The 23,361-nt window shown below is 41.6% G+C and overlaps 1 protein-coding gene across 5 annotated transcripts; it reads left to right on the plus strand.

Annotated features, from left to right (window-relative positions):
• The first annotated feature begins 645 nt into the window (after positions 1 to 645).
• LOC117269740 (polypyrimidine tract-binding protein 3-like) lies at positions 646 to 20,872 on the plus strand. Of its 5 annotated transcripts, XR_013488113.1 has the most exons (15): positions 646 to 780; positions 4,054 to 4,221; positions 4,303 to 4,469; positions 8,883 to 9,026; positions 9,426 to 9,581; positions 9,722 to 9,832; positions 9,999 to 10,155; positions 12,344 to 12,403; positions 12,977 to 13,089; positions 15,075 to 15,108; positions 16,515 to 16,607; positions 16,852 to 17,074; positions 18,124 to 18,201; positions 18,290 to 18,773; positions 18,830 to 20,872. XR_013488113.1 is itself a non-coding variant. In XM_078161936.1 (14 exons), the coding sequence occupies exons 1-14, from the start codon at positions 693 to 695 to the stop codon at positions 18,420 to 18,422; spliced, it is 1,725 nt and encodes a 574-aa protein (XP_078018062.1). In that variant the 5' UTR covers positions 646 to 692; the 3' UTR covers positions 18,423 to 20,872. The 5 variants fall into 5 exon arrangements, 4 of the variants coding, with proteins under 4 accessions (XP_078018062.1, XP_033502890.1, XP_033502892.1 ...); XM_078161936.1 differs by having other exon boundaries at positions 18,290 to 20,872; XM_033646999.2 differs by having other exon boundaries at positions 659 to 780; positions 4,158 to 4,221; positions 18,290 to 20,872.
• Positions 20,873 to 23,361: the final 2,489 nt, after the last annotated feature.

Consider the following 23,361-nt stretch of genomic DNA (forward strand, 5'->3'; position numbering starts at 1 on the left):
CTCTCTCTCTCTCTCTCTCTCTCTCTCTCACACACACACACACACTTAGTGGCACGTGCACGCGCCCCGTGCACACTCAGCAGGGTTGTGGAATATTCTCCACTCCTGAGTTTATTAATATTTACTGTGTGTACAGTGTTCCTTCATCACCTGAGCAATGTGACTCATAATATCATTAATATCACACATCAACATACATATTAATTATTATTATTATTATTTATTTATTTATAGATCAATCAATTTTATTTATAAAGCCCAATATCACAACACAATTTACCTCAGAGGCTTTACAGCAAACGACATCCCTGTATATGTAAATGTAATTATGATGTTATTGGATGAGTGAGTGATGTCATACTGAATCATATTGTGATTATTTTAAGACATGAATCAATTAAAAACAATAAAATTATTTCAATATATAGTTTTTGTTGTTTTGTTTGTTTTTTATTTTCATGCCATTCACATGAACACAATAAAATAATAATTAATAAATAAAATGACTTCAGAGATCAAAGATAATAAACAATAATAAACAAACAAAATAAACAGTGAACTTTATAATAACTGAATTAATAAATGTTTTATTGTTTGTTATCGATCCATCTGTGTCTGATCTGAGGCGTGTCCACACGAGCCGCCATGTTCCCCGTGACGTCATCAAACGGGAAGTGAGCTCGTTGTTCTCCATGGTTGCTGCCTGGCTGCGGTGCGGGAGGCTCGCGGACCAAAACAACTCTTCCTCTCCTCTTCTTCCTCCTCGCGGACCATGGACGGGTGAGCGCGCGCACACCATCCCGAACATTTCCCCCAACATTTCCCGCCGCTGTTTTTTCCCTCTCTTCCACCCTCGCGTTTCCTTGGTAACTGAACCGCACCTGCGCGAGCCTTTGGCTTTGCTGCCCCCCCCCCCCGCTTCTGCTTGTTGTTGTTGTTGTTGTTTACGGAACCCTCACCCCTCTCCTCGGTGTTCCTGTTTCCCGCTCCTCGCGCTCCTCATCGCTCGTGTTTCGCTTTTTCTGGTTTTGTTTTGGTTGAAAGTGTCGCGAGCGAAGAGTGACGATTTAGCGGCGGGGTTTGATTGGCTGAAATCACGCGAGAACTCCTGAGTGAGCACGTCCAGCTGATTGCTCCGCTGACTGTGAGTGTTTGTCAGAGTCAAAGGCCCAATCCCAATTCCTATTTTAACCCTCAATCTCACGAGCCCTCAAAACCAAGTGTTAAGGGCTATCTTGTGACTTTGAAATGGGACACCCCTCAAAGGCAAATACGTCTTAAGACTGTCGGCGGCAGCAATATGCCAAAACTCCGTCCAGTCTGTCAGTTCAAAGAAGAAGAAATATATGTCATCAGTAGTCGTCGATAAAAAGACGTGACGAGTTTTTTTTCCCCCAACACTTTATTTCAATTCTTATACAAAACAAGCAGTGACAGACATGAACAGAACAAATATGCCAGGGTTAAGAGAAAAGAAAAAGAAATAAAATAAACAAATAAATAAATAAAAAGTTCAGCAGCTCAAACAATTAAATTGTTTACATATTTTCAGTCTTTACAGCTTTGGAGTTTGGGGAGTGCTGAATGGTTTCTAAGTATTGCTGCATTTCATTCATAAAAATTTTGAACAAGGGTTTTCTGTTACAAAATCTTCTTTTATGAATATGGAATTTCGCTAAGATAATAGATAGATTAATGATATAGAATTGTTTTTGTTTTGAAATGCTGACATCATAAAATCCAAACAGCACATCTTTGTACAGTAGTGAAAATAGAACATAAATGTTGCAACGAATATACTCGACAAAATCTTCCCAAAAAGTGACAGTATAGAGGCAGCAAAACAAATGTACAGTTACCAAACAACAATTTTCGACAATGCCGTCTGCAGCTGTGCTGATTTCATATTGAAACAGAATGCTTGATCATTAGGGGAACAGCTGCCGTTGTGACTGAGAATTATGTTATGAATATGAACAGTTCACAAGTTACAAATTACTCACTCCCATAGGTTTTTTGGAGCCTGTTTGCTTTTTGAAAACTTGTCTTCATTGGTGGCCCTGAAATGAATCAGGGCTTGTGTTTTGTCTGGTGGCCCTGCAATGAAACCGAGATAACAACATTACTTTCTTTTATTTTTTACTTTTTTGGGCTACCTGTCAGATATTCGTTAAGTTATTAGTTTAGTTTCATGCAGTATTGCAAGTATTATCACAATGAATACTGTAGTCAACATCCAGCAGAACTGGTGAGGCTGTTTACACAGTCACACAAGTGTTATCTCGTGACTTTCATCTACGTTAACGTTTCACTCTTTGGGTTATAAGTTGATATTCAACCAAATAACCTGTACCACAACAACCGACGTAACTTATTCAGCGGAAAGTCACCAGATAATACGATCACTAACGTCAACCTGCAGCTGTAACGTTACCAGCTGCAGACTCTACGGCTACAGGAGATGACACCGTCCGGTCATCTTACAAAAATGTCGATGCAAACATTTCACGTATATTAAAACAACTTAACAACTACATTATCACTGAGAAAAGACTTTTGTAACTGAATGACAGCATACTCGGTTATCAGAGAACCGGGGTTACGTGCGGCGGGGCAGGCAAGCCGTCGCGATCAAAAATATGTGTGTTACGCTACAAAGCGGTCTATAGTCCGTAAAATGACGTTAAATTAAGATAATGCAATGGTTATCATACTTTTAAAACAACTATTAATGAGGAAAATACTCACATTGATAACTCTATTTCCTTACGCTTGTCACCGCCATCTTGCATTGACTGAATTGTCTGTACTCGACTGGGTTCGGCTGAGCTCAGCGGATGATACGCAAAGGAGTCTGGGATAGCACTTACTGCCAAGGGTGGTCCTGGAAAATCTTAAAAGTGAGGGCCATACAGCCCATATTCTTGACCCTCAACTCAACACTCTGAGAATCGGGACAGCACTAGCACTTCACGGGAGCGTGGATTTTTGAGACTGAGGGTTAAGATTGAGGGTTAAGATAGGAATTGGGATTGGGCCTTAATCTAAATCCTGCCGAGCTCTGCTGCGCAGGTTTCATTGAAGAGGCCCCGCCCACACTTCAAATCATGTACTGTGCAAAGCATTGTGGGGATTTTATATCCACACATGCATCCTTTTAATTTCTCTGAGAGAAGGACTTAGTCCTTCGTGAAACTCAGAAGGATCCTTGACACTGGAACAGTCCTTCGACGGGTCCATGACGTAGCGTCCTTCACATTCGGCCGTTTGAGGATCCTTCCTTGACTCTGAGAAACACCCAGTGACTCTGACATGTTCTCATGTTTTCGTTCCTGACGTCACGCGGGCCGTCAAATGTTTCACCGGCGTCCCGTGAAGAGAATTAAAACACGAGACGTGATTCTTCAGTCACGAGTCAGAGACGATTCAAAGATCGATTTTTAGTAATTCGTTTTTTTTAATAATTTGATTTTTAATAATTCAATTTTTCAGTTTTTGTATTTAAGTATATTTTAAATGTTTTTCTGTTTTGTCTTTTTTTTTAATTGAATCATAAATTAAATGTCCTCGGGGTTTGGATCCACGGTCATGGAAAAGTCATGGAATTACACAGTCATATTTTCCAGGCCTGGAAAAGTCCTGGAGTTGTAATGTGTGTGGTGTCGAGTTACAGTCACCGTGTGTGGATGATCGTTCATGTAACGTGACGTGACACAGCGGCAGATTATAGTAGCTCTGATACACATGAATGTTTGACAGCGTAGGTTTGGTCGCTTCCTGTCTGGGTTCATTTCTCACTTTCTGTATCTAAAGAAAACAAAACTTTATTCTGGGTCCTTGAAAAGTCCTGGAAAAGATTTGAACCGTTGTCCACGACACCGTGTGTACTGTGAACAGTTTTAGTAGAGTAACGTTCGCTCTCTGCGTTTCGTACGAGGTGACATTTGGTGTCAGAGGCGTCTCAGTGAGCTCACTGCTACAGGTAACCTTCAGGTAGCTACATGTTCAGGCTCCTGATTGGCCAACACCTTCTTCCTCTCTGCGTGACTTCAGGGTTACTGCTAGCTGGCTGCCTGTCGCTCGTCACAGCGCTTCAGTTGTGTGTGGAGCAGGAAGGAGGCAAACTGTGGGATCATAACGAGGGTTTCTCTCTGCAGGAATCAGCGTTCACTTCCTCCGTCAGCTGCTCTGAGAACATGAGCACCTCCAACCTGTCCACAGGTGAGACCCGCCTCCAGCGCTTGCTCTGCCCCGCCCACTGTGAACTCACTGACTCACCTGTGTGTCTGTGTCTGTCCACAGTGGATGGCACTGATAGGCTGTGTGTTTCTGAGCACGCTCAGTGCATCCCGTCTCAGGTCCTTCACCTGCATCAGCTTCCTGTTGACGTCTCTGAACAGGAAGTGCTCGCTCTGGCGCTTCCTTTTGGCCGAGTTAGTAAGCTGATAACACTGAAGACCAAAAACCAGGTAACTGCTAACAGCTAACTGCTAACAACTAAGTGCTAACAGCTAATTGCTAACAGCTGACAACTAAGTGCTAACATGTAATTGCTAACAGCTAATTGCTAACAGCGAACTTGTTTCATGTACTGAACAGTGACTGCTTGAACTGAATTCCCCCTTTGGGGACTAATAAAGTTGTCTGAAGTGAACTGAACAGGCACCGCTGCGATATAAGTTAACCTGCGAGACAGTGGAGCACAAAGGCTCCAGAGAAGAGGCCGAGTTACTGACATGCAGTAACAGGACATGAGAGAGAGAGAGAGAGAGAGAGAGAGAGAGAGAGAAGGTGCCCGGTGTATTATAGGGGGTCCTCCGGCAGACTAGGCCTAAGTCAGCCTAACTAGGGGCTGGTACAGGGCAAGCCTGAGCCAGCCCTAACTATAAGCTTTATCAAAGAGGAAAGTCTTAAGTCTAGTCTTAAATGTGGAGACGGTGTCTGCCTCCCGGACCGTAACAGGAAGATGATTCCACAGGAGAGGAGCCTGATAGCTGAAGGCTCTGGCTCCTGATCTACTTTTGGAGACTTTAGGGACCACGAGTAACCCTGCGTTCTCAGAGCGCAGTGTTCTGGTGGGATAATATGGCACTATGAGCTCTCTAAGATATGACGGAGCTTGACCATTTAGAGCTTTATAAGTTAACAGTAGGATTTTAAATTCAATTCTGGATTTTACAGGGAGCCAGTGCAGAGAAGCTAAAACAGGAGAAATATGATCTCGTTTCTTAGTTCCTGTTAGTACACGTGCTGCTGCATTCTGAATTAGCTGGAGAGTTTTTAAGGACTTACTAGAGCTACCTGATAATAGAGAGTTACAGTAATCCAGCCTTGAGGTAACAAAAGCGTGGACCAATTTTTCTGCATCTTTTCGGGTCAGGATAGGCTTAATTTTCACAATATTACGCAGATGAAAAAATGCAGTCCGTGAGGTTTGTTTTAAATGAGAATTAAAAGACAAATCTTGATCAAATGTTACTCCGAGGTTTCTTACGGTAGTGCTAGAGGCCAGAGCAATGCCATCTAGAGAAACTATGTCATCAGATAAAGAGTCTCTGAGTTGTTTGGGGCCAAGAACAATAACTTCAGTTTTGTCTGAATTTAACATCAGGAAATTGGTGCTCATCCAGGTTTTTATGTCTTTAAGGCAGTTATGGAGTTTAGTTAATTGATTACTTTCTTCTGGCTTCATCGATAAATACAACTGAGTATCATCCGCATAACAATGGAAATTTATAGAGTGATTTCTAATGATGTTGCCTAAAGGAAGCATATATAGAGTAAATAGGATTGGTCCGAGCACAGAACCTTGCGGAACTCCAAAACAAACTTTAGTACGTAAGGATGATTCATTATGAACGTCAACAAACTGAAAATGATCAGATAAATAAGATTTAAACCGGTGTAGTGCAGAACCTTTTAGGCCAATTAAGTGATCCAGTCTCCGTAGCAGAATTTGATGGTCAATTGTGTCAAACGCCGCACTAAGATCTAATAAAACAAGTACAGAGACAAGTCCTTTGTCTGAAGCAATCAGAAGGTCATTTGTAATTTTAACTAGTGCTGTCTCAGTGCTATGATGCACTCTAAATCCTGACTGAAATTCCTCAAATAAATTATTATCATGGAGAAAATCACACAGCTGGTCTGCGACTACTTTCTCGAGGATCTTTGACATAAAGGGAAGATTAGATATTGGTCTATAGTTGGCTAACACCTCTGGATCCAGGGTGGGCTTTTTTAGTAGAGGGTTAATTACAGCTACCTTAAAAGACTGTGGTACATAGCCTGTTAATAAGGATATATTGATCATATCTAATATATGAGTGTTAACTAAAGGAAAGACCTCCTTAAGTAGCCTAGTTGGGATGGGGTCTAAGAGACACGTTGATGATTTAGATGAAGAAATCACTGCGGTCAATTCTTGAAGAGAAATTGGGGAGAAGCAATCTAAATATATATTAGGTCTTACAGCTGTGTTTGAGGTTAGATAGGTACTATCTGAGGACAGGAGGTCATGAATTTTGCCTCTAATAGTTAGAATTTTGTCATTAAAAAAGCTCATAAAATCATTACTGCTAAGGGCTAAAGGAATACAAGGCTCAATAGAGCTTTGACTCTGAGTCAGCCTGGCTACAGTGCTGAAAAGAAACCTGGGGTTGTTCTTATTGTCTTCTGTTAATGCTGAGTAATAGTTTGCTCTGGCATTGCGGAGGCCCCTCTTATAAGTTTTGAGACTGTCTGCCCAGATTAAACGAGATTCATCCAGTTTGGTTAATCGCAAATTCCTTTCAAATTTTTTGTTTTAACTTACGGGTTTGAGAGTTATACCAAGGAGTGAACTTTCTTTGCTTTTTTAACTTCTTTTTAAGAGGAGCTACAGAGTCGAGTGTTGTTCGCAGCGAGCCTACGGCGCTATCGACAAAATGATCAAAGTCAGTACAGGAAACCTCTCTTACTGAGGGACTTGGTATTGAATTTAACGACGGAGTAATCTTTTCCTTAAATTTTGCGACAGCACTATCTGATAAACATCTAGTATAGTAACTGTTGCTGAGTGGCGTGTAATCGAGTAAAAAGAAATCAAAAGTAATCAGATAATGATCCGATAGCGAGGGATTCTGTGGAAAGACTTTTAGGTTATCAATTTCAATTCCATACGTCAGAACTAGATCGAGGGTATGGTTAAAACAATGAGTGGGTTCATGTACACCCTGACTGAAGCCAATGGAGTCTAATAATGAGATAAACGCGGTAGCCAGGGAGTCATTATCAACGTCGACATGAATGTTGAAATCGCCTACAATAATAACTTTATCTGATTTAAGAACTAAACTGGATAAAAACTCTGAGAATTCAGATACAAATTCAGAATACGGGCCAGGAGCACGGTACACTATAACAAATAAAAGTGGCTGCGAGGTTTTCCAGGTCGGATGTAAAAGACTAAGAACGAGGCTTTCAAATGAATTATAATCTAGTTTAGGTTTAGGGCTGATTAACACACTAGAGTTAAAAATGGCTGCAACTCCCCCTCCTCGGCCGCTGCCTCGAGGAATGTGGGTATTATTATGACTGGGAGGAGTGGATTCATTGAGACTGACATATTCATCTTGACACAGCCAGGTTTCTGTGAGACTGAGTAAATCAATATGATTATCTGATATTAATTCGTTTACTAACACTGCTTTAGACGATAGAGACCTGATATTTAACAGTCCGCATTTAATTCTCCTGTTTTGTCTTTCTGTCACAGAAGAGGTTTTAATTTTTATGAGGTTGTTATGCACAACTCCTCTTTGTTTAATTTTAGATTTAAATAATTTAGGTGGTCGGGGGACAGACACCGTTTGTATAAAACTATGAAAACTATGGCTGGGTAACTGAACTAGAAGCTCAGAGAGGCGTATAGGACTGCAACTCTGAGTCCTGGTCTCAACTCTGGGTTGTCAGGGATTTAAATTACTAATAAAATTTGCCAGGTTCCTAGAAATGAGAGCAGCTCCATCCAAAGTGGGGTGAATGCCGTCTCTCCTAATAAGACCAGGTTTTCCCCAGAAAGTTTGCCAATTATTAACGAAACCCACATCGTTTGCTGGACACCACCTGGACAGCCAGCGATTAAATGATGACATGCGGCTAAACATGTCATCACTGGTCAGATTTGGGAGGGGTCCAGATAAAACTACGGAGTCCGACATCGTTTTTGCATATTCACACACCGAGGCAATATTAATTTTAGTGACCTCCGATTGGCGTAACCGGGTGTCATTGCTGCCGACGTGAATAACAATCTTACTGAATCTACGTTTAGCTTTAGCCAGCAGTTTTAAATTTGATTCAATGTCGCCCGCTCTGGCCCCAGGGATACATTTGACTATGGCCGCTGGTGTTGCTAACTTCACGTTCCTCAGAATAGAGCTGCCAATAACCAGAGTTTTATCCTCAGCGGGTGTGTCGCTGAGTGGGGAAAAGCGGTTGGAAACGTGAACAGGCTGGTGGTGAGCCGTGGGCTTCAGCTTGGAGCTACGCTTCTCACGGACAGTTACCCAGCCTCCCGGCTGCACAGAAGTTACCGGGGGACCGCTAGCAGAGGCTAAGGCTATGTGGCTGTGCGCTGGCTACAGGGGACTGGCTAACTACCGCAGCTACTGAATGGTTTTCCATGGTGCGGAGCCAACAGTTCTGACTTCATACTGAGTTCGGGAGAATAAATAAACAAAAATTTCATTCATGACAGACTAATTTAATTTTGGTGACATAATTAAATGTGATTTTAAATTTTATTTATTTGTGTCTTAATTTTCTTGAATGTTGCTGGTTAATGTTTTGACTCTATTATTTAAATTTGTCATAAAAGTTTGGTCTTTTTCTTTCTTCAGGCGTTTTTAGAAATGGCGTCAGAGGAAGCGGCTGTTACCATGGTGAACTACTACACCTCAGCCCCGCCTACTGTCAGGAACCAGCCAATCTTCATTCAGTACTCCACCCACCGTGAGCTCAAGACAGACAATCTGACCAATCAGGTGAGGAGCAGCATCTCTGGTCCCGCCCACTTCCACAGTTTAACTTTTTAGTAGAAATGTTGAAGAATTTTAACGTCAAGTCAAATTTAATTTGTAGAACAAAGATGAGTTTTACAGAGAAATTTGAAGAGTCATTAAATCGTTTAAAATTTAAAGTCATTAAATCATTTAAACGTTAATTTAATGTCATTAAATCATTTAAACATCACGTGCAACGGCGGCCATGTTAGTTCTCATCTTTACCAGTCAGGAGAGGTGTCAGTTGGCTGCAGTCTGCAGCACCACCACCAGATGTCTCTGCGTCAAATAGATTTTGAATTTCAGATTGACAGCTTGTGTCCCTCCCACTGTTCAACATGTCACTGTTCTGTAAAGCTTCGTTTGTGTGTTTGTTGACAGAGAGCAGCACTGCAGGCCATCAGTGCACCAGCAGTGCATTCTGGGAACATGGCGTCAGGTGGAGAGGAGCGGGGCTTAGGGCCTGGTCAGAGTCCCGTCCTGAGAATCATCGTAGAGAATTTATTTTATCCGGTTACACTGGAGGTCCTGCAGCAGGTCGCTGATCACTGCTGCTGTGATTCCTGTTGTTATTGTTGTTGTTATTATATATAATATTATTATTGTTAGAAGCAGTACAAGTTAGTAGTTGTAGTTCTGTATCAGCATTTAACGCCTGTATAATGGTGTGCTTTCAGATCTTCAGTAAGTTCGGTTCGGTGTTGAAGATCATCACATTCACCAGGAACAATCAGTTTCAGGCTCTGCTGCAGTTCAGTGACACCGTGCACGCTCAGCACGCCAAGGCTGTGAGTCACGTGCACGCTCCCTGACATACAAACATGAATAAATGTTATTCTCAGACTGTATTTGAGAAGGACACAGAAGGTGTGGGCTGCAGCTCCAGTCTCAGGGTCACTGGTGGAGCTCTGGTCCAATCAGATTGCAGCATCAGTCCGTCCTCCTGTCTTTCAGTCACTGGACGGTCAGAACATCTATAACGGCTGCTGCACGCTGAGGATCGACTTCTCCAAACTGAGCGTGCTCAACGTGAAGTACAACAACGACAAGAGTCGTGACTTCACCAGAGCTGACCTCCCAACAGGAGAGCTGGACCCCGCCGCTACCTTCGGTAAGATGAGCTCATGCTAATGCTAATGCTAACCAGTGAACACTCATGAGACCTTAGGAACAGAACCAATCAGGCGACTTAGCCTCAGTCACCGTTACTGCTCAGACCATCCGCTTAACACGCCGCCATCGTGACACATACAGATAGATTATGACCAAGGATCTTCAGTTCACCAGAGAGCTGAAAGAACAGCAGCCGAGTCACCACGCTGCCGTCTACACGCCCGACCTGAGGAGAGATACACACCCATCAGAAATAAATCAGGAGCAGCCGCTGCAGCATACTATAGCTGCACACCACTGGGCCTGGACAACCTCAGCGTTGGTAGTAACAGCTTCTTCGTATATGATGTTTTTCACCGGTGCGCCGTCCAGACAGAGGGAAACTGGATGCAAAGACTACGACTGTGATTTGTGCTGTTTACAGCTGTTTGATCAAAGAAAGGCAACTTTAAACCCTGAAAATAGTAGAACATAAATGGGAGAAGTAAAAAAAAAAACCTCCATCCTCAGTCTGAAGGGGCAGAGTCAGTTAATGTCAAATGTTAACGTTAAAGTGATGTGTTAAACACGCCTCCAGTTGGATGTAATAACAGTGTGCTGTGAAAACTTCTCCGTGTTTTTAGCCACAATCCAGATCTCTAACAGCGTTTCACCAGACAGACCTCTGGGACAACTGCTGTAGTAGGCAACAGTAGCTAAAATGTGAGCTGGTAATGTTAGCTAACAGATTGTTGACCTAACGTTAGTAGGTCGAAAGTAGCAGCTAAAGTAAGCTAACGAGCTGATAACATCGGCCTGACAGCGTTCCACCAGACCTCTGTGAACGGTTGACCCAGTAGGTACACAACAGCAGCTAAAGAAACCTATATTGGGTGGTAACATTAGCTAACGGAACAGTTGACCTCATGTTAGTAGGTAGAAAATAGCAGCTTAAGTTAGCTAAAGTTAACTGGTAACAGTGATGGGAATAATGGCACTATAAATAAATGGCGTTACTAACGGTGCTACTTTTTTCAGCAGCGAGTAATCAAAAAAGTTACTGTCTCCCCTGTTATAATGCCGTTACCGTTACTCACAATAAAATGCACCATTACTCGGCTTTACTTGAGTTCACTGCAGCGGTTTTCACCCAAGCAAGCTCCAGTGTAGAGTAGAGAAGTGTACAATGTTTTATAATAATGATTTATTCTATGAAGTGTCAATTTCATTCATTTAACATATTCAGTGTCGAGTTTCATTACATACAGTTCCATTAAGGGGGGGCGTCCAAGCAATTTGACATACTTGAGCATTTTATGAAAAAGTAACACTATAGTTACTTTTCCAGGTAATTAGTTACTTTTATAGTGCAGTAACCCAGTTACTAACTAATTTACTTTTTGGGGAAAGTAACTAGTAACTATAACAAATTACTTTATAAAGTAATATTCGCAAGAGGTCATCCCTGTGTTTCCTACGCTTGGTTGAGCGGGCAACATAGAACCTTTTTTGTGTAATTGGGGAACATAGAACCTTTTTTGTGTAATTGGGGAACATAGAACCTTTTTTGCAGGGTTAAGTGGGGAACATAGAACCCTGGAAACATAGACACGCTCCCGTTCCCAACACTGACTGATAATGTTAGCTAATGGGATGGTTGACCTAAGATTTGTGGGTAGAAATCTGGAGCTAAAGTTAACTATCATTAGCTAGTAATGTTACCCTGATAGTGTTACACCAGACTTTGCTAACAGAATGGTCGACCCAAACAGTAGCTGAAGTTAGCTTTTGTTAACTATTAATGTTAGCTAATGGAATGGTTGACCTAACTTTAGTAGGTAGAAAACAGTAGCTAAAGTAAGCTAACGTTAGCTAATGGAATGGTTGACCTAACTTTAGTAGGTAGAAAACAGTAGCTAAAGTAAGCTAACGTTAGCTAATGGAATGGTTGACCTAACTTTAGTAGGTAGATGTCATTGTCTTCCACTCAGGTGCGGCTGCTGGGTTGAGTGTGACACCTGGTGGTAATATTGGGTACAGCAGTCTGGTCTGGCATTTGGCTCAATATCAAACCAGTTGAAATGTTTTCACTTCGGCCCGACACTGATCACATTATTTCAGTCTGCTAACACAGCTCTGCGTCCTGTGCTCCACGCTTCCATGAAGAAGAGTGTTACCTGTGTGTGTATTACCTGTGTGTGTTACAGGTGTAGCTCTCCCTCCGTACGGAGCTGCAGCTTTCCCACCAACTTTCCACCAACACACAGGTGAGACAGAAACAATAAAACACACCAGAGATACTGGATGAAGCGAGATACCCCACTCAGCTCACTTCCTGATTCAGTGACGTCAGCGCCATGCCTCCGTAGGAGACTTGCGGCAGCTCTGAATGTATTGTCGTCAATGAGGAAAATGAACGTGATCTCAATTTATGGTCAATTCTTTCGCCCTGTAGTCACTAAAATAAATATTGGGTTCGTTTTCCACAAGCCACACATCTTACCAACATTCTGATACTAAAGCTGCATTTTTCATCTGCACAGATCAAGAGAAAATTAACTTTGTTTGAGCCCTGTCCGTCTCAGAAAACAAGGGAGAACAGGCTCTGATTGGAGGGAGAGCTAACCACGCCCACTTAGGAGACAGGAAGAGTAACCGTTTTCTTAACATTGGATAAGCCTACAGTGGGGTATCTCCTTCATCCAATATCTCCGAACACAGTGTGATGACATTGGCTCTAAACTTCCTGTGTGTGTGTGTGTGTGTGTGTGTGTGTGTGTGTGTGTGTGTACACATGTCATCCTGTTTTAAATAAAGTTGTTTTTTTTTTTTGTCCTCAGGTCTGTCGATGGCAGCCGTCCCTGGCTCGTTGGTGTCTCCTCCTCGTGTCTCGCTGCAGGTGGCGCCTCCTGCTGGTCACTCTGTGCTGCTTGTGTCCAACCTGAACCCAGAGGTCAGAGGATGTTAGCACTGTCTGTTAGCTAGCTGTCACCGTAACCTGGACGACACGTGGGAGTGCGAATTTCACAAAAACTGTATATTAAAGAGATTTAGCAACACTCCTGCAACGAAGCGATGCACGAGGCTCGCTTTTTTTGATACCAGAAAGGTTTCAAACTCAACGTGGTGCGAGTCAAGGCGGAGAAGAGCAAGAAAATCTGCCAACAAACACAAAAAGGTGTTTCCCAGTTTTGTTAGATGAAGGAATTATGTTTTCAGGGTGTCCGTTCATCTCATGCTCAACGTAACACCTCAACATCACCATTAGGGAATTTTCTCTAATTTGGCACAAACGTCCACTTGGACTCAGGAATGAACTGATTCACTGTGACCTCGCATCTGTCTGATCCTTGTGAATGCAGTTCCTGTGAATTTGGCACAAATGGTCATTTGGACTTAAGAATGAACTGATTGAACTGATTTTGGTGGTCAAAGGTCACTGTGACCTTGTCTGTCATGTGCTCATGAACATGGTATCTCCAAAAAAAAAAAAAAAAAAAAACCTTAAGAGTATTTCTTCAAATTTGGCACAAACATGCACTTAGTCTAAACTAGGAACTGACTAGATTTTGGTGGTCAAAGGTCCCTGTGACCTTGCCCATCTCATTTTTGTGAATGCGGTATCTAAACAACACATCTTCGAATTTGGCTCAAACATTCACTTGGACTGAATTGTAAAATAAAACATTGTTCCATATGGCGTTAAAAAGTCTTAAATCTGACTTACCTTAAGCTGAAGAAACCCTGAATAGTCTCCAAGTGGTGGCGAGTGAGGTGCACGGACTGTAGGGTGCACTAGCTAGCTAGTAGGGATGTCCCGATCACATTTTTTTTGCATCCGATCTGATACCGAGCCCTTTATTTTAAAACCGAGTCCGATACGATTGAGATTTAGATTAAAAAGAAAGAAAAAAAGAATACATCCAAGCTGTCCCTAGCCTGAGTGTCAGACTGAAGCTCCCAGAACCTTCAGTCTGACATCGCCTCCATTGAAGGCGATTTACAAGGGGAAGGGAATTTGATTCTTCCCTAACCAATCAGTAGAGATCAACGACTCACCCAGAATCTGACGTCTTTAGTATCCATGCCTCGGGGGTGCCGAAAACAAGTGAGCATTGCCTGTTTAAAATGTCTCCGTCGTAGTGCACGCCCAGCCGCATCGCCGTTAAATCCAGTTTAGCAGCTTCCTTAATTTGGTCCTCCATTACCGCGAGTAGTGGCGAAATACCTCGATAGCATCGTTAATGTGGTCTGTAGGATCTGTAGAGGTCGCCATTAGCGTGGCACTGATTGGCTAATCGCTAGACCCGCCCCCACCCCCGGCGGTCATTGGTCCGTCCATGGTGTGGACAAGATAAATCGCAAATTCATTGCAGTATGCCAGACCAGAGATGCAAGCCTGCTCAGTTGAGTGTGTGGGGTCTGTGGTCTGGAACCAGGCTAAGTTGTCCCATAAGGTTTGTTTTTTATTTAAATAGTATCCAGAAAGCTTATTGGTGGTTCAGCAGCACAAAATGCAAACAAATTCAATATTTTCTTGTCTTCAACAAACAAAATAGGCCTCTATCTTTATACATTGGAAAGCGGAGGCAACAGTGAACAACAGATGAAAAACCTGGCCATTTTTGTTGTTTTGATTCCTCCGATCTTTTATTACCGATTCCGATTTTGTAAAAATAACGTGATCGGACATCCCTACTAGCTAGCTTAGCTTGTCTCATTTGTGGTCGCTAAACAGAGAGGGCGGGGCTTGGAGGGTCTGAGCCACGCAGTCTGCTGCGTGCAGCTTGACGATCTACTAAAAAACAAAAAAAGGAAATCATCTAGTGGCGTCGATGATGACACGAATAAACCAGTGTGTGAAACAGAAACTTTGACACTGACTGAGAATCAGCCACAGCTTTGAACTAACTTTATTAACACTGTTTGTCTCTGCAGAGCGTCTCTCCTCACTGCCTCTTCATCCTGTTTGGTAAGAAAACACCAGCTGCTGACGGCAGGAAGAAACACCATCAGTTGTTTTCTGTGTTTCAGTTATTAAATAAGAACTGTGAATGTTTTACATGTTGACATTCAGTTATTAAAAACTACTCTTATTAGGGTCCGGGCAGCTAAGCTCCCAGGACACTATTGTAATCCTAGGTATTCTTCTTCTTCTTCTTCTTCTTCTTCTGAGGAAATCATACTTCCCATGGGTGAAAACTCACCAAACTTTGCACAAAGGTCCAGTCTCATGCCAGATATCCTCAGCTGTAAACTCAAGCCAATAGTCCTGATGGTGGCGCTACAGCAAGCGTCTAAAGTTCAAAACTTTGAAAATTCATAACAAATCAACCATACGTGCTACAGCTTCAGAACTTTCATCAAACTGTAGCCCCAATACTGAAGAAACTTTGGTACATTTAAACCTATTAAAAATTATGAAGTTCATCACTGTTTTTTTCAAAAACTGTAAAACTTCTTAAACCTATCTCCTCCCACAATTTTTGCTCAATTGACACCAAACTTGCTACAGAGCATCTTCAGACTGTCCTACACAAACGATCAACACAGATTTTTGATTTATCAAATATTGAGCCTACAGTGCATCAAAATGTTTGACTGTAAACGGTACTGTAAACATATACATGCAAATTCTTGCTAAATAAATCTTCAGTGTTCATTAAAAAAGACAAAATTCTAGAGTCATGGTAGATGATGTGTGGCAAATATCAGAATTTTATCTCAAACTGAATTTTTGACAGCATTTTGAATTTTGCTCTAATGTGAACAATTGGAGTCAATGTAAAAATGGCAATTTTAAACATCAGTTTTTCACTTATGGAGCAAATCAATCACTGTTACAAACAAATTACCAACATCTCCATGCTGTCTAGAGGCAATATGTGTATTTTCAGATTTTTGTTTCAATAACTGAATTTTTTACAGTGGTTTGAAATCTGCTTTTCCATACATGGACGGCTGCTAAACCTGCACGTCTGGCTTAGTCAGTTTGTGAAGCTACACATGAATTGTCACTGACTAATTAGCTCAGTGAGACAGAAATTGATTCTTAGTCTCAGAGGTTGTGAGTTCAAGCCTCAGCTGATGTAAAAGGCAGATTGTGTTGCTAAATTCCTAAATGTCTTCCAATTCTTCTGCTTGTTGCTCAGAATTGCCTAAAAATGCCCGAACCCGACCCATCGCTGCGCAGCAGCTCTAATTGTTATTATTTTTGGAGTTGGTGTAAATCTGATCATTTGTAAATAAGTGACGGACAGAAACAGATCAGTCAACAGTAACTATCACTATACTGTTACAGACTGTCCTGATGGCGTGCGGTCAGCAGGGGGCGGTCATGAAGATAATTACAGGTGTTGTTGTTGTTTGTGTTTTCAGGTGTTTACGGGGATGTTCAGAGAGTGAAGATCCTCTTCAACAAGAAGGAGAACGCTCTGGTTCAGATGAGCGACGCCACTCAGGCTCAGCTCGGTGCGACGCTCAGTCCTTCTTTGCATCTAAAATGTGACTCGTCTGTTTCAGTGAACAGAAAAGTGTGAAGTCATCTCTGTTAGTCAGTCGATCATGGTGGAAGATTAAAATATATATTGATCACATTAATTGATTATGATTAATGATCTGTTAAATTAATATTTGATCTAAAGTCTCAGTGAGCGCTTTGACGAGTTTCCTGTTGAATACATTATTAGATCTTTTTTTTTTCTGCCCTCCACAGCGATGAGTCACTTGAACGGGCAGCGTCTCCATGGTAACGTGATTCGGGTGATGCTGTCCAAACACCCAGTGGTGCAGCTGCCTCGTGGGGGGGCGGGGCAAGAAGAGCAGGCGCTGACTCGAGACTTCTCAGGCTCTGCCCTCCACCGCTTTAAGAAACCTGGATCCAAAAATTTTAACAATATCTTCCCTCCGTCGGCCACGCTGCACCTTTCCAACATCCCGTACGTTCTTTTATTTACACAAAGCTTTTCTGCATTTTCTGACAATTTTAATTCAGTAAGTCACATGCGCGATTTATTCAGCGCACATGCGACTTCAAGAGCATGTACGATTTAATGAAGTGCACACGTGACTTACATTAAGTGCAGGGACATCTCAGTAATTGGACTTGAAGTTTGCGGACGTGATCTAATGCGCTTGTACGCTTTAGTAAAACATATGCGACACAACTTAAAGCTCAAGAAAAGTGCACGTAACCCAAAGCACACATACACTTTAGTAGCGTGCACTGGCACTTAAAGTGCACATGTATGACTTTATGACATTGGTGTTGCTGTAGACCAAATGACCCCTCAGGGACGACCAATGACTTTCTACTCTAAACTTTTAAAAAAAGCGCCTGTGACCTAAAGCAGTCGTATGTTTTGGTAAAGCACATGTGACGTGACCTAAAGCACATGTGCACTTTATAAAAGCGCACATGCGAATTAAAGCGTGTGTACATTTTAGCGAAGCGTGTGGGTGTCTGACTTGAAGTGCATGCAATTAAGTAAAGCGCACACAGCTTAAAGCCTGCACACATTTTAGTAAAGTGCGTGTGCAACTTAAGGTGCGTGTATGCTTCAGAAAAGCGCACATGCAACGTGACCTAAAGCAAGCGTATGCTTTAAAAAGCACACGTGACCTAAGGCCAGTGTAAGCTGTGGGAAACAGAGACTTACTCGAAGCGCGTAGACTTCGGCAAAGCGCACAGAAGTTAAAGTCTGTGTACACGTCAGTGCGCAGGCAAAGTGTGCGTATGATTTACTAAAGCGCACGCGACACGAATCATGCGTACACTTTAGAATAGTGCACATGTGGCACAACCTAAAGCACATGTATGTTTTAGTAAAGCAGCAGGTGACTTACTGGAAGCACGTGCACTTCAGTGAAGCACATGTGCGACTTAAAGCGCATGTAAGCTGTAGAAAAGCGCACTTTCTTGAGTGTGTTGAAAAGCTTCTCACGGTTGTGTATTTTTCTGAGAATCTCTTCCTGGGTTGTTTTGCAGCTCCTCGGTCAGCGAGGACGTGTTGAAGGACCTGTTCTCCTCCACTGGCTTCACGGTCAAAGCCTTCAAGTTTTTCCAGTGAGTAACTCAACCGTCCGTCCGTCGCTTTTAAAAACGAGTTGTTTATTGTCGCTCAGACGAACCTGAACCTGTCGCACCTTCACAGGAAGGACAGGAAGATGGCGCTGATGCAGCTGGCGTCGGTGGAGGAAGCTATCGAGGCTCTGATCGCTCTGCACGACCACCAGCTGGACCACAACCAGCACCTCCGAGTCTCCTTCTCCAAGTCCACTATCTGACCTTCAAATCTCCAAGTCCACCACCTGCCCCCCGAGTCTCCAGGTCCACAATCTGACCTTAGAATCTCCAAGTCCACCATCTGACCTTCAAATCTCCAAGTCCACCATCTGACCCCCGAGTCTCCAGGTCCACAATCTGACCTTCGAATCTCCAAGTCCACCATCTGACCCCCGAGTCTCCAGGTCCACAATCTGACCTTCAAATCTCCAAGTCCACCATCTGACCCCCGAGTCTCCAAGTCCACCATCTGACCCCTGAGTCTCCAGGTCCACAATCTGACCTTAGAATCTCCAAATCCACCATCTGACCCCCGAGTCTCCAAGTCCACCATCTGACCTTCAAATCTCCAAGTCCACCATCTGACCCCCGAGTCTCCAAGTCCACCATCTGACCCCCGAGTCTCCAGGTCCACAATCTGACCTTCAAATCTCCAAGTCCATCATCTGACCTTCAAATCTCCAAGTCCACCATCTGACCCCCGAGTCTCCAGATCCACAATCTGACCCCTGAGTCTCCAGGTCCACAATCTGACCTTAGAATCTCCAAATCCACCATCTGACCCCCGAGTCTCCAAGTCCACCATCTGACCCCCGAGTCTCCAGGTCCACAATCTGACCTTAGAATCTCCAAGTCCACCATCTGACCTTCAAATCTTCAAGTCCACCATCTGACCCCCGAGTCTCCAGGTCCACAATCTGACCTTAGAATCTCCAAATCCACCATCTGACCCCCGAGTCTCCAAGTCCACCATCTGACCCCCGAGTCTCCAGGTCCACAATCTGACCTTAGAATCTCCAAGTCCATCATCTGACCTTCAAATCTCCAAGTCCACCATCTGACCCCCGAGTCTCCAAGTCCACCATCTGACCGCCGAGTCTCCAAGTCCACCATCTGACCCCCGAGTCTCCAGGTCCACAATCTGACCTTCAAATCTCCAAGTCCACCATCTGACCTCTGAGTCTCCCCCCTCCTACTTTTTGACCCGTCTGTATGACCTTTGACCTTTGGAGCCAATGAGCTAACCAGACTTAGGGGCTTCTGATTGGCCCATGGTGGGAACAAAGGGACCAATGGGAGAGCCCCAACACCACTAAGCTTTCTGTGCCTACAAACACTCTGACATCACTGTGATGGATGATGTCACAATGAGGGGGCGTGGCCATGGTTACAGAGGTTACAGAGCACATTCGCAAGCAGACTGAGCTCCCAGTAGCAATGCTTTGTGGGTAACGGAGTCAAACAAGGCGCTGATGTGAGTTGAACTTCTTTCTTCTAAATGTTAAATTATCGTCATGAAAAAAAAACATTTTTTGTTAAAAAAAACAACTTTCAAATTAAAACGTGATGTTTTTTTCTTTAAATCTCTGATGAAAAAAATATTTAATATTTAGTGTCTCTTTATTTTTTTATTTAAAGTTACTCAACATGAATACAAATAAAATCAGTAAAATAAAGTTATTTATTTAGATTTTTTTTTTTTTTTTACGACAGAAGCAAATTATTTTCTCCAGTTTACAAATCTTTGAGGTTTTTTTTTTTTGTTTGTTTTTAATTGTTTATATTCTGAACTGCCTTTTCATGAACTCCTGGAAAACAAATGGTGAAATTTAAGAAAAGATCTTTGAAATGCAAAAACATTGACTGATTAACAGCTTTTCGAATCTTCAGCGACGTGCCTTTCACGCCGGCACTCGATTCTACCGTCTGATTATTTTGGTTCCTGCTGTTGTGGAGTGTTAGCGGGCTGCGAGCTCAACCAACTTCTTCTGTGCCTTATTTTCCTGCTGGTTTTTGATTTTTTACCTGGTGTTTGGGTGGAGGTTCAGTGGCGGGTTGTCTTGATCTCACTTTAGAATTTTTTGTAAAATTAATTTTGTTTGAAATTAATTTGTGTTTAATGTCGTAACGTTGGTATCTATGTTTCGGGAATGTTTTTTTAATCATGAATGTGTTTATACTGTACAACATGAAATGCTTTCGAAGCCCCGCCCACCTGTTGTACCTGCGTGTGTGTATTTATACGTGTGTGTACATACATATATATATATATATATATATATATATATATATATACATATACATATTTGTGTGTGTGTGTGTCAGTCGAGCTGTGATTGGTTGATCTTCAAATGTCAGACCTTCTTTTTTTCTATTAAAAATATATTTAATTCAAGTCCAGCTCTTGTTTTTGGAAAATCTTTAGGTTTTATTTTAATTTCATGTTTGGATTTTTTTGGTGTCGATGATTTTCTTTAAACAGGAAACAAGCCACAGAAAAACAGGAAGCTGCCGATTCCCAGTTTGCCTTCTGACCTTTGACCTTGTGACCAGAGCTGATTGGGTTCAATATGAAATATTGTTTTTTTGTGTTTACTTGAAAGTTTTGTTTTGTTTTGTGATAAAATGCAACAAATTATTTTCATCTGTTTCAATTAAACTGTGTTTTTAATTTTGGTGATTTTGTTTTGTTTTTACAACATAAATATTGTAAATATTGGTTTTAATTTGAGTCAGTTTTGTTTTCATGTCGTTATTTTGTAACAGCAGTGAAATATAGATTCAGTCATTTGGATGCCTCGGGGAAAAAGTGGGCGGCAGTCAGACCAAGCCAAAGTTTGTGTGCCTTCAAATTGGACCAAGTCATTCTCTCATTATGACATCACTTCCTGTTTAAAAACCTTTGCAGTTTTTTTGTTAACTTCTGCTCGTTACACAAATCAAATCGTAACGTAGTTTTGTTTATGTTGCTCAGATGAAGTGAACGTCTTTTGGGGGCGCTGGGGTCCATGAGCCTCCCTCCACCAAAAATGACTTGTTAGATTTTTGATGTTAAAAGTTACAAAAAAAGTCTCAGTTTTTACCTCTTGACGTACAAACGGTTTATTTTTGGACAAATTTTAAACGAGACAGAAAAAATTATTTTGATCAAATATGACTGTTTGAATCTCAGATAATATTTGTTTTTTTCCTGACCGAAGAATTTGTCATACGCGATGTGTTAGAGGACCGTCAGAAATTTAAAAATCCAAAGATAATTTCTGTTTTTACAGTTTCTGGCTGATAGATGATGTCATTCTTGACTTTTAAAGAAAACATGCCTTTGAAGGCGTTTCCTTCAAGAAACACTGAAACTCAGTAAAGCCAAAAAAAAGCACCCAAAATTTCTAAAGAGAAAAATTGACAAAAAAAAAAAAACATTAAGAAAAAAAAAAAAACCCTGCCAAATAGTTTCAAAGAAAAAAAAAGATCCTCAAAAAGAAAGAAAGAAAGAAATTGCCAGCATTTTTGAAAGCAAAATAAAATTATCATAAATAAATGAATAATTGCCAACATTTGCCAACATGAGGCATGATTTCTTAAAAAATCACCCAAAAATATTTTCAGGCAAAAAATAAATAAATCGAAAAACAAATAAATTAATTGATTTAATTTAATTTTTAAAAAATTCCTAAAATTTTGGACGTCATGTTTTCTTTAAAAATCTGCAGAAACAGAATGCACGCTTCAAACCTGCATTTCTTTTTTAAAAAATCTGCAGTGAAATAAATACAAAATAAAACCATTAATATAAATAAGTAATGTATGAACAGATACCCCCCCCTCCACTGCTCTGTTTATACATCCTTGCGATCACTATCTGTGAACGTCAGCACAGATCCACGCCGTCACAATGACATCACACATCAGTGGACGCAACGTCACTAGCAGAACAGTGACCAGTGTGAGCGCAGTGACCTTAAACTTCAGTAGCGTCGTTCATCTCTACAGTCAGCGCAGAGACGACCGCTTACCCCAACACATGCACATCATTTTCACCTTCTTTATTTTCAGGACTAATTTAATGTCAAAGCCCCGCCCCCTGGTGACAACCTACAGGTTCCAGGTGTGTCCATGTTGTCCACTCATTACGTCCTGTGTACTTCTGTTCTACTCACATGTATGTAATGGGTCACGGCGCTCGTTACGTCACCATGCTCGTTGCATCTTCAAACATGATCTACTCTTGAACCTTTATCACACAAACCTCTGACACTTTTTATAACAACTGCAACATGTGACATACCTGCATCATGTGACATACTTGGATCATGTGACATACCACGTGGCACATGCTAAATCAAGATGTTATATGTCACATTCATGGCAGAATACTTGCTACAGTACGTGAGATTTAATCATGTTACAGTTACACATTACAACATGTAAAACATGATCATAATCGTTGGAAATATGAAGAAAGATACAACTACATGTTAAACACGAACATGAAGTTAGTATTTGTGCATTACATATATGTTTGTAATAGCATACACTGTGTTAAACATGTACGGTCAAGTGGAGAATTGTAGCATACGTGACAACACAATGTTACGTGTTACATGTATGTTAATGTGTAGTTGTATTTAAGCTGTTCATATTAAATACATGTCCCTCGTATGTAACATGGTACAAAACGTGTTCATGTAAACATGTCATGTGTTACATACTTGTTGTAAATATGTTTGAGAAACACGTTGACATGAAAAACACTATTTAAAATATATTTATTTGAAAACCAGTCACAAAACCTTCAGATTATATTTCAGTCCACGAAAACTGTTTATTTTGAAAATCTGCGACTGATCTTTTAATTTGAAAGATTTTTCACCTTTGACACTTTTGAACCAAAAACAAAAAAAAGACTGATAAACCAAACTGTTTTTGTACCTGAACGTAGCCTGTGGTTGTTTATGCTGATGAATGTAAAGTATCTGTGGTGCATTGTGGGAGCAGAGGGCTGTATGAGGTGAGATCAGCGTTACTGCTGTGTGTTGAACCTACGAACCTGACGACATCTCCATTGGAGCTGACGCTGCAGACGTCACCTGGTCAGAGGTTCACGCAGAAATTAAGTCACTAAATTTGTCACTAGTCCCTTTATGGAAATTTAATCACTAA

The sequence above is a fragment of the Epinephelus lanceolatus genome, chromosome 19, assembly GCF_041903045.1.
Source record: "Epinephelus lanceolatus isolate andai-2023 chromosome 19, ASM4190304v1, whole genome shotgun sequence".
NCBI classification, from domain to species: Eukaryota; Metazoa; Chordata; class Actinopteri; order Perciformes; family Serranidae; genus Epinephelus; species Epinephelus lanceolatus.